The 15676-nt window shown below is 48.1% G+C and overlaps 1 protein-coding gene across 1 annotated transcript; it reads left to right on the forward strand.

Annotated features, from left to right (window-relative positions):
- The first annotated feature begins 1313 nt into the window (after positions 1 to 1313).
- On the forward strand, positions 1314 to 15451 carry LOC136588327 (oocyte zinc finger protein XlCOF7.1-like). Its single transcript, XM_066587450.1, has 5 exons — positions 1314 to 1459; positions 9064 to 9166; positions 10996 to 11184; positions 11817 to 11940; positions 12737 to 15451. Exons 2-5 carry the CDS (start codon positions 9089 to 9091, stop codon positions 14089 to 14091), a joined length of 1746 nt encoding a protein of 581 aa, XP_066443547.1. The 5' UTR covers positions 1314 to 1459; positions 9064 to 9088; the 3' UTR covers positions 14092 to 15451.
- The last annotated feature ends 225 nt before the right edge of the window (positions 15452 to 15676 follow it).

Here is a 15676-nt window from a genome sequence, read left to right on the forward strand (position 1 = left end):
TCTCACACACAGCCTGCTCCCCTCCTCCTCCCTCATTCTCTCACACACGGCCTGCTCCCCTCCTCCTCCCTCATTCTCTCACACACAGCCTGCTCCCCTCCTCCTCCCTCATTCTCTCACACACAGCCTGCTCCCCCTCCTCCTCCCTCATTCTCTCACACACGGCCTGCTCCCCGCCTCCTCCCTCATTCTCTCACACACAGCCTGCTCCCCGCCTCCTCCCTCATTCTCTCACACACGGCCTGCTCCCCTCCTCCTCCCTCATTCTCTCACACACAGCCTGCTCCCCAGCCTCCTCCCTCATTCTCTCACACACGGCCTGCTCCCCTCCTCCTCCCTCATTCTCTCACACACGGCCTGCTCCCCTCCTCCTCCCTCATTCTCTCACACACGGCCTGCTCCCCTCCTCCTCCCTCATTCTCTCACACACGGCCTGCTCCCCTCCTCCTCCCTCATTCTCTCACACACGGCCTGCTCCCCTCCTCCTCCCTCATTCTCTCACACACAGCCTGCTCCCCGCCTCCTCCCTCATTCTCTCACACACAGCCTGCTCCCCTCCTCCTCCCCCATTCTCTCACACACGGCCTGCTCCCCTCCTCCTCCCTCATTCTCTCACACACAGCCTGCTCCCCGCCTCCTCCCTCATTCTCTCACACACAGCCTGCTCCCCTCCTCCTCCCCCATTCTCTCACACACGGCCTGCTCCCCTCCTCCTCCCTCATTCTCTCACACACAGCCTGCTCCCCTCCTCCTCCCCCATTCTCTCACACACGGCCTGCTCCCCTCCTCCTCCCTCATTCTCTCACACACGGCCTGCTCCCCTCCTCCTCCCTCATTCTCTCACACACGGCCTGCTCCCCTCCTCCCTCATTCTCTCACACACGGCCTGCTCCCCTCCTCCTCCCTCATTCTCTCACACACGGCCTGCTCCCCTCCTCCTCCCTCATTCTCTCACACACAGTCTGCTCCCCTCCTCCTCCCTCATTCTCTCACACACAGCCTGCTCCCCGCCTCCTCCCTCATTCTCTCACACACGGCCTGCTCCCCTCCTCCTCCCTCATTCTCTCACACACGGCCTGCTCCCCTCCTCCTCCCTCATTCTCTCACACACAGCCTGCTCCCCTCCTCCTCCCTCATTCTCTCACACACAGCCTGCTCCCCTCCTCCTCCCTCATTCTCTCACACACAGCCTGCTCCCCTCCTCCTCCCTCATTCTCTCACACACGGCCTGCTCCCCTCCTCCTCCCTCATTCTCTCACACACGGCCTGCTCCCCTCCTCCTCCCTCATTCTCTCACACACGGCCTGCTCCTCGCCTCCTCCTTCTCTGCCCCCTTCTTAGCTCCCAGCAGCCTCCAGTACCTCCGGTTTGGCTCCTCCCCGCAGCCACCTGGTCACGTGGCCATGACAACATCGAAGGTCCTTTACCCCACAAGGAGGCGGCGGGCTGCAGCGAGTCGGTGAGTGAGATGGAGCGGCCGGTGCTGTGGGCACACCGGAGCGTCATACTGTCATGTGACCAGCGGGACCGGCATACGGGGTTACACTGTTGTGGCTCTCGGGGCGGCCGCATTGTGTCCCTCACACACCATGCCACACTATAGACCACATGTAACGCGCTACATGCTACACACACTACATGTAACATGCTACACATACTGCATACTAGATCTACTACATGCTACACACACCACATGTAACATGCTACACTCACTGCATACTATATCTACTACATGCTACACACACCACATGTAACATGCTACACTCACTGCATACTAGAACTACTACATGCTACACACACCACATGTAACATGCTACACACACTGCATACTAGATCTACTACATGCTACACATACTACATGTAACATCCTACACTGCATGCTACACACACTGCATACTAGAACTACTACATGCTACACACACCACATGTAACATGCTACACACACTGCATACTAGAACTACTACATGCTACACACACTGCATACTAGAACTACTACATGCTACACACACCACATGTAACATGCTACACACACTGCATACTAGAACTACTACATGCTACACACACCAGATGTAACATGCTACACACACTGCATACTAGATCTACTACATGCTACACACACCACATGTAACATGCTACACACACTGCATACTAGAACTACTACATGCTACACACACCACATGTAACATGCTACACACACTGCATACTAGAACTACTACATGCTACACACACTGCATACTAGAACTACTACATGCTACACACACCACATGTAACATGCTACACACACTGCATACTAGAACTACTACATGCTACACACACCAGATGTAACATGCTACACACACTGCATACTAGATCTACTACATGCTACACTATAGACCACATGTAACGCGCTACATGCTACACACACCACATGTAACATGCTACACATACTGCATACTAGAACTACTACATGCTACACACACCGCATGTAACATGCTACACTCACTGCATACTAGAACTACTACATGCTACACACACCACATGTAACATCCTACACACACTGCATACTAGATCTACTACATGCTACACACACCACATGTAACATCCTACACACACTGCATACTAGAACTACTACATGCTACACACACCGCATGTAACATGCTACACACACTGCATACTAGATCTACTACATGCTACACACACCGCATGTAACATGCTACACACACTGCATACTAGAACTACTACATGCTACACACACCGCATGTAACATGCTACACACACTGCATACTAGATCTACTACATGCTACACACACCGCATGTAACATGCTACACACACTGCATACTAGAACTACTACATGCTACACACACCGCATGTAACATGCTACACACACTGCATACTAGAACTACTACATGCTACACACACCACATGTAACATGCTGCACATAGTACACACACACACACGCACACTGCATACTAGATCTACTACATGCTACACACACCACATGTAACATGCTACACTCACTGCATACTAGAACTACTACATGCTACACACACCACATGTAACATGCTGCACATACTACACACACACACTGCATACTAGATCTACTATATGCTACACACACCACATGTAACATGCTACACTCACTGCATACTAGAACTACTACATGCTACACACACCGCATGTAACATGCTACACACACTGCATACTAGAACTACTACATGCTACACACACCACATGTAACATGCTGCACAAACTACACACACACACACACTGCATACTAGATCTACTACATGCTACACACACCACATGTAACATGCTACACTCACTGCATACTAGAACTACTACATGCTACACACACTGCATACTAGAACTACTACATGCTACACACACCACATGTAACATGCTGCACATACTACACACACACACACACACACACTGCATACTAGATCTACTACATGCTACACACACCACATGTAACATGCTACACTGCATACTAGAACTACTACATGCTACACACACCACATGTAACATGCTACACTCACTGCATACTAAAACTACTACATGCTACACACACTGCATACTAGAACTACTACATGCTACACACACCACATGTAACATGCTGCACAAACTACACACACACACACTGCATACTAGATCTACTACATGCTACACACACCACATGTAACATGCTACACTCACTGCATACTAGAACTACTACATGCTACACACACTGCATACTAGAACTACTACATGCTACACACACCACATGTAACATGCTGCACATACTACACACACACACTGCATACTAGATCTACTACATGCTACACACACCACATGTAACATGCTACACTGCATACTAGAACTACTACATGCTACACACACCACATGTAACATGCTACACTCACTGCATACTAAAACTACTACATGCTACACACACTGCATACTAAAACTACTACATGCTACACACACTGCATACTAGAACTACTACATGCTACACACACCACATGTAACATGCTACACACACTGCATACTAGATCTACTACATGCTACACACACCACATGTAACATCCTACACACACTGCATACTATAACTACTACATGCTACACACACCGCATGTAACATGCTACACACACTGCATACTAGAACTACTACATGCTACACACACCACATGTAACATGCTACACACACTGCATACTAGAACCACTACATGCTACACACACCACATGTAACATGCTACACACACTGCATACTAGAACCACTACATGCTACACACACCACATGTAACATGCTACACACACTGCATACTAGAACCACTACATGCTACACACACACCACATGTAACATGCTACACACACTGCATACTAGAACTACTACATGCTACACACACCGCATGTAACATGCTACACTCACTGCATACTAGAACTACTACATGCTACACACACCACATGTAACATCCTACACACACTGCATACTAGATCTACTACATGCTACACACACCACATGTAACATCCTACACACACTGCATACTAGAACTACTACATGCTACACACACCGCATGTAACATGCTACACACACTGCATACTAGATCTACTACATGCTACACACACCGCATGTAACATGCTACACACACTGCATACTAGAACTACTACATGCTACACACACCGCATGTAACATGCTACACACACTGCATACTAGATCTACTACATGCTACACACACCGCATGTAACATGCTACACACACTGCATACTAGATCTACTACATGCTACACACACCGCATGTAACATGCTACACACACTGCATACTAGAACTACTACATGCTACACACACCGCATGTAACATGCTACACACACTGCATACTAGAACTACTACATGCTACACACACCACATGTAACATGCTGCACATAGTACACACACACACACACGCACACTGCATACTAGATCTACTACATGCTACACACACCACATGTAACATGCTACACTCACTGCATACTAGAACTACTACATGCTACACACACCACATGTAACATGCTGCACATACTACACACACACACTGCATACTAGATCTACTATATGCTACACACACCACATGTAACATGCTACACTCACTGCATACTAGAACTACTACATGCTACACACACCGCATGTAACATGCTACACACACTGCATACTAGAACTACTACATGCTACACACACCACATGTAACATGCTGCACAAACTACACACACACACTGCATACTAGATCTACTACATGCTACACACACCACATGTAACATGCTACACACACTGCATACTAGAACTACTACATGCTACACACACTGCATACTAGAACTACTACATGCTACACACACCACATGTAACATGCTGCACATACTACACACACACACACACACACACACTGCATACTAGATCTACTACATGCTACACACACCACATGTAACATGCTACACTGCATACTAGAACTACTACATGCTACACACACCACATGTAACATGCTACACTCACTGCATACTAAAACTACTACATGCTACACACACTGCATACTAGAACTACTACATGCTACACACACCACATGTAACATGCTACACACACTGCATACTAGAACCACTGCATGCTACACACACCACATGTAACATGCTACACACACTGCATACTAGAACCACTACATGCTACACACACCACATGTAACATGCTACACACACTGCATACTAGAACCACTACATGCTACACATACTACATGCTACTCTACATATTATACACATACTAAGTGTAATATAATACATGCTATACTGAGGAGAATCTACCTCACCTCTATGTGTATATACTGAGGAGAATCTACCTCCCCTCTATGTGTATATACTGAGGAGAATCTACCTCACCTCTGTGTATATACTGAGGAGAATCTACCTCACCTCTGTGTATATACTGAGGAGAATCTACCTCACCTCTGTGTATATACTGAGGAGAATCTACCTCCCCTCTATGTGTATATACTGAGGAGAATCTACCTCCCCTCTATGTGTATATACTGAGGAGAATCTACCTCACATCTATGTGTATATACTGAGGAGAATCTACCTCACATCTATCTGTATATACTGAGGAGAATCTACCTCACATCTATGTGTATATACTGAGGAGAATCTACCTCACATCTATCTGTATATACTGAGGAGAATCTACCTCACATCTATCTGTATATACTGAGGAGAATCTACCTCACATCTATCTGTATATACTGAGGAGAATCTACCTCACCTCTGTGTGTATATACTGAGGAGAATCTACCTCACCTATATGTGTGTATACTGAGGAGAATCTACCTCCCCTCTGTGTGTATATACTGAGGAGAATCTACCTCCCCTCTGTGTGTATATACTGAGGAGAATCTACCTCCCCTCTGTGTGTATATACTGAGGAGAATCTACCTCCCCTCTGTGTGTATATACTGAGGAGAATCTACCTCACCTATATGTGTATATACTGAGGAGAATCTACCTCACCTCCGTGTGTATATACTGAGGAGAATCTACCTCACCTCCGTGTGTATATACTGAGGAGAATCTACCTCACCTCCGTGTGTATATACTGAGGAGAATCTACCTCACCTCCGTGTGTATATACTGAGGAGAATCTACCTCACCTCCGTGTGTATATACTGAGGAGAATCTACCTCACCTCCGTGTGTATATACTGAGGAGAATCTACCTCACCTCCGTGTGTATATACTGAGGAGAATCTACCTCACCTCTGTGTATATACTGAGGAGAATCTACCTCACCTCTGTGTATATACTGAGGAGAATCTACCTCACCTCTGTGTGTATATACTGAGGAGAATCTACCTCACCTCTGTGTATATACTGAGGAGAATCTACCTCCCCTCTGTGTATATACTGAGGAGAATCTACCTACCCTCTGTGTATATACTGCGGAGAATCTACCTCACCTCTATGTGTATATACTGCGGAGAATCTACCTCACCCCTATGTGTATATACTGAGGAGAATCTACCTCACCCCTATGTGTATATACTGAGGAGAATCCACCTCACCTCCATGTGTATATACTGAGGAGAATCTACCTCACCTCCATGTGTATATACTGAGGAGAATCTACCTCACTTCTATGTGTATATACTGAGGAGAATCTGTATATACTGTGGAGAATCTACCTCCCCTCTCTGTGTATATACTGAGGAGAATCTACCTCACCTCTGTGTATATACCGAGGAGAATCTACCTCACCTCTATGTTTATATACTGAGGAGAATCTACCTCACCTCTATGTGTATATACTGAGGAGAATCTACCTCCCCTCTGTGTGTATATACTGAGGAGAATCTACCTCCCCTCTGTGTGTATATACTGAGGAGAATCTACCTCACCTCTATGTGTATATACTGAGGAGAATCTACCTCACCTCTATGTGTATATACTGAGGAGAATCTACCTCACCTCTATGTGTATATACTGAGGAGAATCTACCTCATCTCTGTGTGTATATACTGAGGAGAATCTACCTCCCCTCTATGTGTATATACTGAGGAGAATCTACCTCCCCTCTATGTGTATATACTGAGGAGAATCTACCTCCCCTCTATGTGTATATACTGAGGAGAATCTACCTCACCTCTATGTGTATATACTGAGGAGAATCTACCTCACCTCTATGTGTATATACTGAGGAGAATCTACCTCACCTCTATGTGTATATACTGAGGAGAATCTACCTCACCTCTATGTGTATATACTGAGGAGAATCTACCTCACCTCTATGTGTATATACTGAGGAGAATCTACCTCACCTCTATGTGTATATACTGAGGAGAATCTACCTCACCTCTATGTGTATATACTGAGGAGAATCTACCTCACCTCTGTGTATATACTGAGGAGAATCTACCTCACCTCTATGTGTATATACTGAGGAGAATCTACCACACCTCTATGTGTATATACTGAGGAGAATCTACCACACCTCTGTGTGTATATACTGAGGAGAATCTACCTCACCTCTGTGTGTATATACTGAGGAGAATCTACCTCCCCTCTGTGTGTATATACTGAGGAGAATCTACCTCCCCTCTATGTGTATATACTGAGGAGAATCTACCTCCCCTCTCTTTGTATATACTGAGGAGAATCTACCTCCCCTCTGTGTGTGTGTATACTGAGGAGAATCTACCTCCCCCATGTGTATATACTGAGGAGAATCTACCTCCCCTCTATGTGTATATACTGAGGAGAATCTACCTCCCCTCTCTTTGTATATACTGAGGAGAATCTAGGTGAGGTAGGTTCTCCTTGGTATACACACAGAGAGGGGAGGTAGGTTCTCCTCGGTATATGCCCACATAGGGGAGGTGGGTTCTGCTCGGTATATGCCCACATAGAGGGGAGGTGGGTTCTCTTCGGTATATGCCCACATAGAGGGGAGGTGGGTTCTCCTCGGTATATGTCCACATAGAGGGGAGGTGGGTTCTCCTCGGTATATGCCCACATAGAGGGGAGGTGGGTTCTCTTCGGTATATGCCCACATAGAGGGGAGGTGGGTTCTCTTCGGTATATGCCCACATAGAGGGGAGGTGGGTTCTCTTCGGTATATGCCCACATAGAGGGGAGGTGGGTTCTCCTCAGTATATGCCCACATAGAGGGGAGGTGGGTTCTCCTCGGTATATGCCCACACAGAGCGTCTTTCGCCCAATGTTACCCAATGTTTTCGATGTGAACCTTGGCATCGCACTGGTGTGACCTCACATACCGTATGATGTGTTTTCTGGGCTCATTTAATACAAAGGGAAGTGCGTTGTGAGGGAACACCCACGGATAAGACGCGCCGCCATTTACTTTCCCCGCACCAAATGAATGGCGTTCATATTGGTGCAAGACATCTCAAGCGAGTTTCTCGTCCGTTTCAACGCAGCTTAAGATTAATATGGACAAGATGTATATCTTAAGTATGTCTAGTGCCATTGTAGCCCGTGTGGCCCATTCATTGGGATCGGTGGTGACATCCAGCGGAGCCCACGGACATGGCTGTCTCCGGACATCCCGCTAACTGATCTTCTCTCTACTTGTACTTCCAGGATAACCTGAGCAGATCATCCCAGCATGGAGAAGGAGAAGAGCGCCGTAAGCCAGCAGATCCTAAACCTCATCCTGGAGATCCTCTACCTGCTGACCGGGGAGGTGAGGGATTCGCAATGTCACATGACTTCACTCCTCTCTGATTGGCCGCTCTCACGCCCGCGTTGGGGTCGGTTCAGGTTTTCCATCGCTGCTCCATTTCTGAAGGAGAGAAACTGAAACAAAGCGGGAAAACCTGCTTAGCTTTTTCATCCCATTGATCTCAGTGCAGTTTGTTCAGACCTCCCCTTTTGCTTCCGTTCCCGTAATTGTCTGTTTTTTTTAATGGACACATAGTGCCATCTGCAGCGTTACTTTTCCATAAACCCCCAGAAGCTTGATGGAGCAGTAACACATGAACATCTTCCCCTGTGTTACGTCTTCTTCATAGCCGCCCCATGTGGGCTCTTCTTACATTGATGTTGCAGCATGGTGAATATGTCAAGTCTGCGGCCCCCACCGTTCGCTGCCAGGCACGTCCACTGAGAGTCACTGGTGCTGACCGCCCACTTGGCACACTCGGGGCTGATGAGATATCCGAGCGTTGCTTTTTTTGTTGCAAGCACATCGCTGCCGCCCGCGATTTTCTCGCACATTTTTTTCACAGTAGACAATAGGAGTTTCTGATGTTAAAAACGCATCGCGCAAAACTCGCAAGTTCATACATTGCGATACAATAAAAAGGAGGCTCCATGGGGAAACATCCGAGGAAAGAAAAGCAAAACGCAGAAAGATGGGGCGGGCAGCAATGTTTAATTTGTTTCTACTCCCCATCGCATGAAAACATCATAAATGTGAAGGAAATGACTGAAAATCCTGGGTTTCATAATTCTGTGTTTTCACTCACTATCACATCACACAATTTAATTGCCAGTGTGAAGGCGCCCCCACTGTGCTGGCAGCCAGATCCAAGAACCACCTTGTGGGGGGAACAGAAGCTGTGAGCGGCCGTGGCCACAGAACTGCGCCGCCCACTGGCCTGACGCACCAGGAGCTCCTCAGGACTCGCCCGTGTCTAGTTTTATTTCACTTTCTAAAAATGACAACTCCTTTTTTCCACGGACGTCGCCGTCTGCGGGTTGTTTGTAGCGGGATGAGTTGTATTCTGCAACGCCACTAGTTAATGTACCATATAACGTTTGCAAGTGGAAGAAAATGGGAAAAATTGCACTTGTACCATTTTTGGGAGAGTCTTGTTTTTGTGGCATACACACTGTGGCAGATGACATGCTAGCTTTATTCTGTGGGCGGTGCGACCACAACAATATGACCTTTATATAGCTTCTATCGCCCTCTTCTGCCCACCAATGCAGCTGCATGAGGACTTGTTTCTTGTGGGCCGACCCCTGGTTTCTGTTGCTCCCGTTTCGCAGCACATACAGCTTTTTGTTACATTTATAGAGCATACTTGATGAATTAATCAAGGGCATTTAATTAGTAGCCCCTGGCTGTTACTTCCTATGGATACAGTAAGGATCTACCTAATTTTTCACACACTGCTTCTGCATTTCTGCCTCTTGTTTGTTAACTATAATGACACTTGTCATCTGAGTTTGTATTCACCTCATTTTATAAACCTTCCATGGAGCAGATGTCTTATGTCCTGATATATGAAACCATAGAATCCAAAGAGGGTGCACTTAGTATCTCTCATGCCTGTACGGTGTACGGCGGTGTACGGCGCTGCAGCTCAGGCTATGAACCAATCCACAAATACAACAATATACACCCAGCACAGGTTTGCCTAACTTCACAAGCGTCCGTGATCCGGGGATTATTCTGATTGCCAGATTGGGGTCACAAGGAGTTTGTTTTTTCCCCTAAATGGAGGAGGGGGGGGGGTTAATATTATGGACTATGTAAGAGTATATTCTAAAATGATGTTTGCACAGGATTACATTATTGTGAAGAAGCCGGGCAGACAGACCGCTCACAAGAACAGACTTCAGGTCGTAGAAGGGATTTGTAGAACTCTTGGAAATGTCTTACGGACTCCAGCGCACTCCGTGCCGCCAAGAGAGGACAACCGGCAGAAGATCCTCCAACTCACCAGCAAGATCACTGAGCTGCTGACGAGAGAGGTGAGCGCCCCGGGGATGGGGGACCTTCTACTGTAGCACAAGGGATCCTGCCGCAGATCTACTCTAACCGCTAGACCGCGCACACTTGGAGTGCTTCCTGACAGAGCAATCATTCTTCAAACAAGCGACAGTCTGAGCGTGCGCCAATGACCAGCGCTAATCGTTTGCTTTTCATTCGCTCTTCGCAGGCATAAAAGTCATCGTTGGCTCGTTCACTTATTCAGTTTAAACGGCGTTTGTTCATTCCTTATTCACTTATACACGAATGTGAAAGGATTAAACGGTTTCGAACAAGCCGACGATGTCTGCCCGGGAGCCAGCGGGTTAGTGGTGACGTCCCTCCCTCGTGCAAACAATAAAAGGACCCCTAAACAGCGGTGAAGGGCCCCAGCTCTGGCCCAGCGGCTCATGCTGCACGGTGAATTAACCCATTAACCCGCCTAGTTTAGGACTGCTTTTCTACCAAAATTTTGGTCACAGCTCTTTTTTTGAACATGCCAAAGACACATAATAAATGTGGCGCAAAGCATGCAAGACCGTTTCTGGCGCAGTTTGCACTAGAAAACAGGCGCATTTTCAATAGTAAATCTGCCCCAATGTACCTGGCTGATGACTGTATGTTGTGTTGTCAGGTTCCTATGAGGTGTCAGGATGTGGCCGTCTTCTTCTCCATGGAGGAGTGGGAGTACCTGCAAGGACACAAGGAGCTCTACAACGACGTCATGATGGAGGACCACCAAAATACTGAGTTACTGGGTAAGGGAGGAATCTTTGTGTATTCTGATGACTCTTGTGGTGTCCCCCTTATTAAAGGCGCCAATGCCTCTTTAGTTTTTGTAGGTCATTATGGCCATCTGCACACGGGCGGGTCAGACCCCGCATGCTGGATTCCCGCAGCAGAGTTCGATCCAGTGCCCGGCTGGTGACCCCAGCTTACCTGTCTGGCATCTTCTCCTCTGCCACGAAAGTAACGGCTGGAACGCTGGTGCACAAGTGCAGTACGGAGGACGCAGCACTGTCGCTGTGGCGATGACGCGGCTCCTGCACCATTCTGCAATGATAATTGCAGAATGGCCGCGGGATGGATGGCATCCATTGACTTCAATGGAAGCCGTCAGTGCGTAGCCCACACAAAATTACAGCATGCTGCAATTTCTCCCTTGCGAGCAGAAAATCGCAATCCATTTCCGTTTGTTGGCACTATATTGTTAAGCTCTCGCTCACGACCTGAAGGTGGTGAGTTCAATCCCCGCTTGGTTCAGGGAGCTCAAGGTTGACTCAGCCTTCCATCCTTCTGAGGTCGGTAAAATGAGCCCCCAGCTTGCTGGGGGGTAATAAGTAAATTACCTGAAAGCGCTGCGGAATATGTTGGCGCTGTACAAATAACAAGTCCCCTGTCCCCCTATTGCATTTTCTCATAGCATGCTATGGACTGGATTAGCTGCAGAATGTAGGAGGCCCAACTCAAATAATAGCTTCATCCTTCCAAGTAGAAAACCTCTGTATCTCACAGCCAGTGTCATAATAATGACTTTCTTCTGTTATCCTGTAGATGGCTCGATGTGCAGAAGTAGTCTCTTCAGTAATGTAACAGCAGATCTTGTAAATGAAGATGGCTTGCCCATGGATACTGAATCGGGCACAGAAAGGTTAAACGTCCTTTATCCCAGAGATATGCAAATGACTTCTAATGGAATGATTACTGAAAAAACCTCTGGATATCAGAATGGAAACCTCAGTGCTGCCGATCCTAACTGTGACTCCTCCATTCATATCAAGGTGGAACCATACGATGCCTTGTGGGACGGAGCCAACGTCCCCATTACAACCACTCGCTCACCTGCGCAACTTCACTCTCTTCATATTAAAGCAGAACTAACTTCACACGAGGGAGAGAACGCCCCAGAGCCCGGTAGATATAGCCAACATCCTCCTTCTCCTGTCATGGAGGAACCCATCTCATGCCGCAGGCAAAACCTCACACCACCCAATTTTCATACATCCACAAATCCTACACACTATGCATCTACTCGGAATATCGAGGAACCAATCTCCTGTGATGGAGGTAATCTCACAAAATCCAACGTTCAGACCCAACAACATCCATCTGCTCCTATTCTGGAGGAACCAGCCGCCTCCAACAAGGAAGACCTCAATGACCGCAACTTGCCTATTCATATCAAGGAGGGATTGGTCTCATGTGAAGATCATGAAGACACCCAAACCCGCAGATATCCTACGCGGCAGTCAACAGCTGCTCTTGTTAAGCCAAGGGGAGCAGCGCCACGTAATAGAAGAAAGCGCAAAAACCTCAAAAGTCCTTCTAAGGAACCATCAGTTGAATCAGCCACTTCAGGGGACCCCAAAACAGAAGGTAATAATGAGGAAAGCAGCAATTCTTCTATCTACTCGGTGCGTCAAAGTGCCGACGCGATGGAGATCTTGTATCACTGTCCCAGTTGCCATAAGGGCTTCTTCAGTAACTTGGATCTTGCGCGACATCAAGTCATTCACACCGTAGATAAACTGTTTGTATGTTCCTCGTGCGGGAAGAGCTTTACGGAGTTGTCGTTCCTGGTCAAGCACCAGGTCATTCACACAGACCTGAAGTTGTGCGTGTGCCCCGTGTGCGGGGGCTGCTTCTACAGCGAGACGTCTCTGGCCAAGCATCAGAAGAGCCACTCCTTGCCGCTCTACTGCTCCACGTGTGGCCGATGCTTCTTCAATAAGACAGAGCTGGAGATCCACAAGCGGAAGCACACGGGGGAGCGGCCCTACGCCTGCTGCACCTGCGGGAAACACTTCTTTGCCAAATCGGTCCTCACCAAACACATGCTGACTCATAAACAAGCAGAACAGTCTGAGCCGCTCCTGGGGCCGGAAGGTTCTCCGTCCGGTGAAAACTGATGGTGCGCTTAAGACTGAGCTGGTTGGTGCTGGTGTGGCGCCAGCCCTTTGTACGCCACGTGACGCACCCCATGTTTCCACCAGCCCTTTGTACGCCACGTGACGCACCCCATGTTTCCACCAGCCCTTTGTACGCCACGTGACGCACCCCATGTTTCCACCAGCCCTTTGTACGCCACGTGACGCACCCCATGTTTCCACCAGCCCTTTGTACGCCACGTGACGCACCCCATGTTTCCACCAGCCCTTTGTACGCCACGTGACGCACCCCATGTTTCCACCAGCCCTTTGTACGCCACGTGACGCACCCCATGTTTCCACCAGCCCTTTGTACGCCACGTGACGCACCCCATGTTTCCACCAGCCCTTTGTACGCCACGTGACGCACCCCATGTCTCCACCAGCCCTTTGTACGCCACGTGACGCACCCCATGTTTCCACCAGCCCTTTGTACGCCACGTGACGCACCCCATGTCTCCACCAGCCCTTCTGTATTTCACATGTTACTTGTTTTTCTTCTGACCTAAACTTGAAAGTGGAGGCCCACGATGTTAATGAAGTTGATGAGTTTTGCCGCACTCCCCCAATACTCGGCAGAGTTTAGCAAGTCTGCACTTGGTCTTTGCTGGGAGGATAGAGTTGTGCTTGTTCTCAATGTGCCTTCTGAGCGCACGGCTTTAGGGCGAGTCCGATCGAACTGACTGAGGTGTAGTCATTGTTAACGTGCAGTATTCATATAGGATGTATGAAGATCAGCAGGGGGGAGCCGAGCCGCTGATCTCCGAATGAGGGGTGAGGTTCCTGTGCGCCGCCTCCATTGCAGACTCCTGCGTGCCGTCCGACGTGTGGGACACATTACATGCCCTATTCTTGGGTGAGACTCGCACAGGAACAGGAAATGGAGCAAAGACCTTCGGTTTAAGTGAAGAATCGCTTGTGTGCATGAACTCATTCAAATGAATGAAATGCAAACCAGAGAGCAGCTCCTCTGCAGTCGCTCCCATGAAAGGACTGCCTGGAAACCACACTAGATACACAGGTGAAGGGAGAAGGTCCAGCATAGGATAAAAACTCTCTGAGGGCCGAAGCTTCTTGTTCCTGTACGGCTGGCGGGAGGTTGTCTGCTTCGCCGGACCTTCTCCCCTTCCTGTGCATTCAGATGAATGGGCTCGTGTCCTGTAGGAGTTTCATCCACATCCCGCACGGTCATACTGCGTGTGTAAATACTCTCTATTTACATGAGCAGAGGCGCGCTCACGCTGCCTATTTGTGCACGCATGCGCATCTTACTGTACTTCTTGCATGCGCAATTCATGCACATTTGTGCGTGCAAAAAAACATGCCCCCCCCCCCCCCCCCCATTCAGTCAATGAGTTGGATTTGTGCACAAATACGCAGGAACATGGCGTGCGCTGAGTCTGTTGTCACGAACGAAGCGGCCAAAATATGTTTGTGATGAAGCCATTGACAACAACGGGTTCTGCTGACTGTATTGTGTGCGCCAATGCGTAGTGTGAGTGCGGCCTCATCCTACATGTTGTAATCTGGGGGCCAGGACATATTGTTAGGGCGTCACCGGCCGTCA

The sequence above is a fragment of the Eleutherodactylus coqui genome, chromosome 13, assembly GCF_035609145.1.
Source record: "Eleutherodactylus coqui strain aEleCoq1 chromosome 13, aEleCoq1.hap1, whole genome shotgun sequence".
Taxonomy (NCBI): Eukaryota; Metazoa; Chordata; class Amphibia; order Anura; family Eleutherodactylidae; genus Eleutherodactylus; species Eleutherodactylus coqui.

Coding starts and splice junctions, on each gene's coding strand:
- LOC136588327 (XM_066587450.1), top strand. CDS start 9,089: ATGGAGAAGGAGAAGAGCGCCGTAAGCCAGCAGATCCTAAACCTCATC. Junction 9,167..10,995: donor TCTACCTGCTGACCGGGGAG/GTGAGGGATTCG, acceptor ATGTTTGCACAG/GATTACATTATTGTGAAGAA. Junction 11,941..12,736: donor CCAAAATACTGAGTTACTGG/GTAAGGGAGGAA, acceptor GTTATCCTGTAG/ATGGCTCGATGTGCAGAAGT.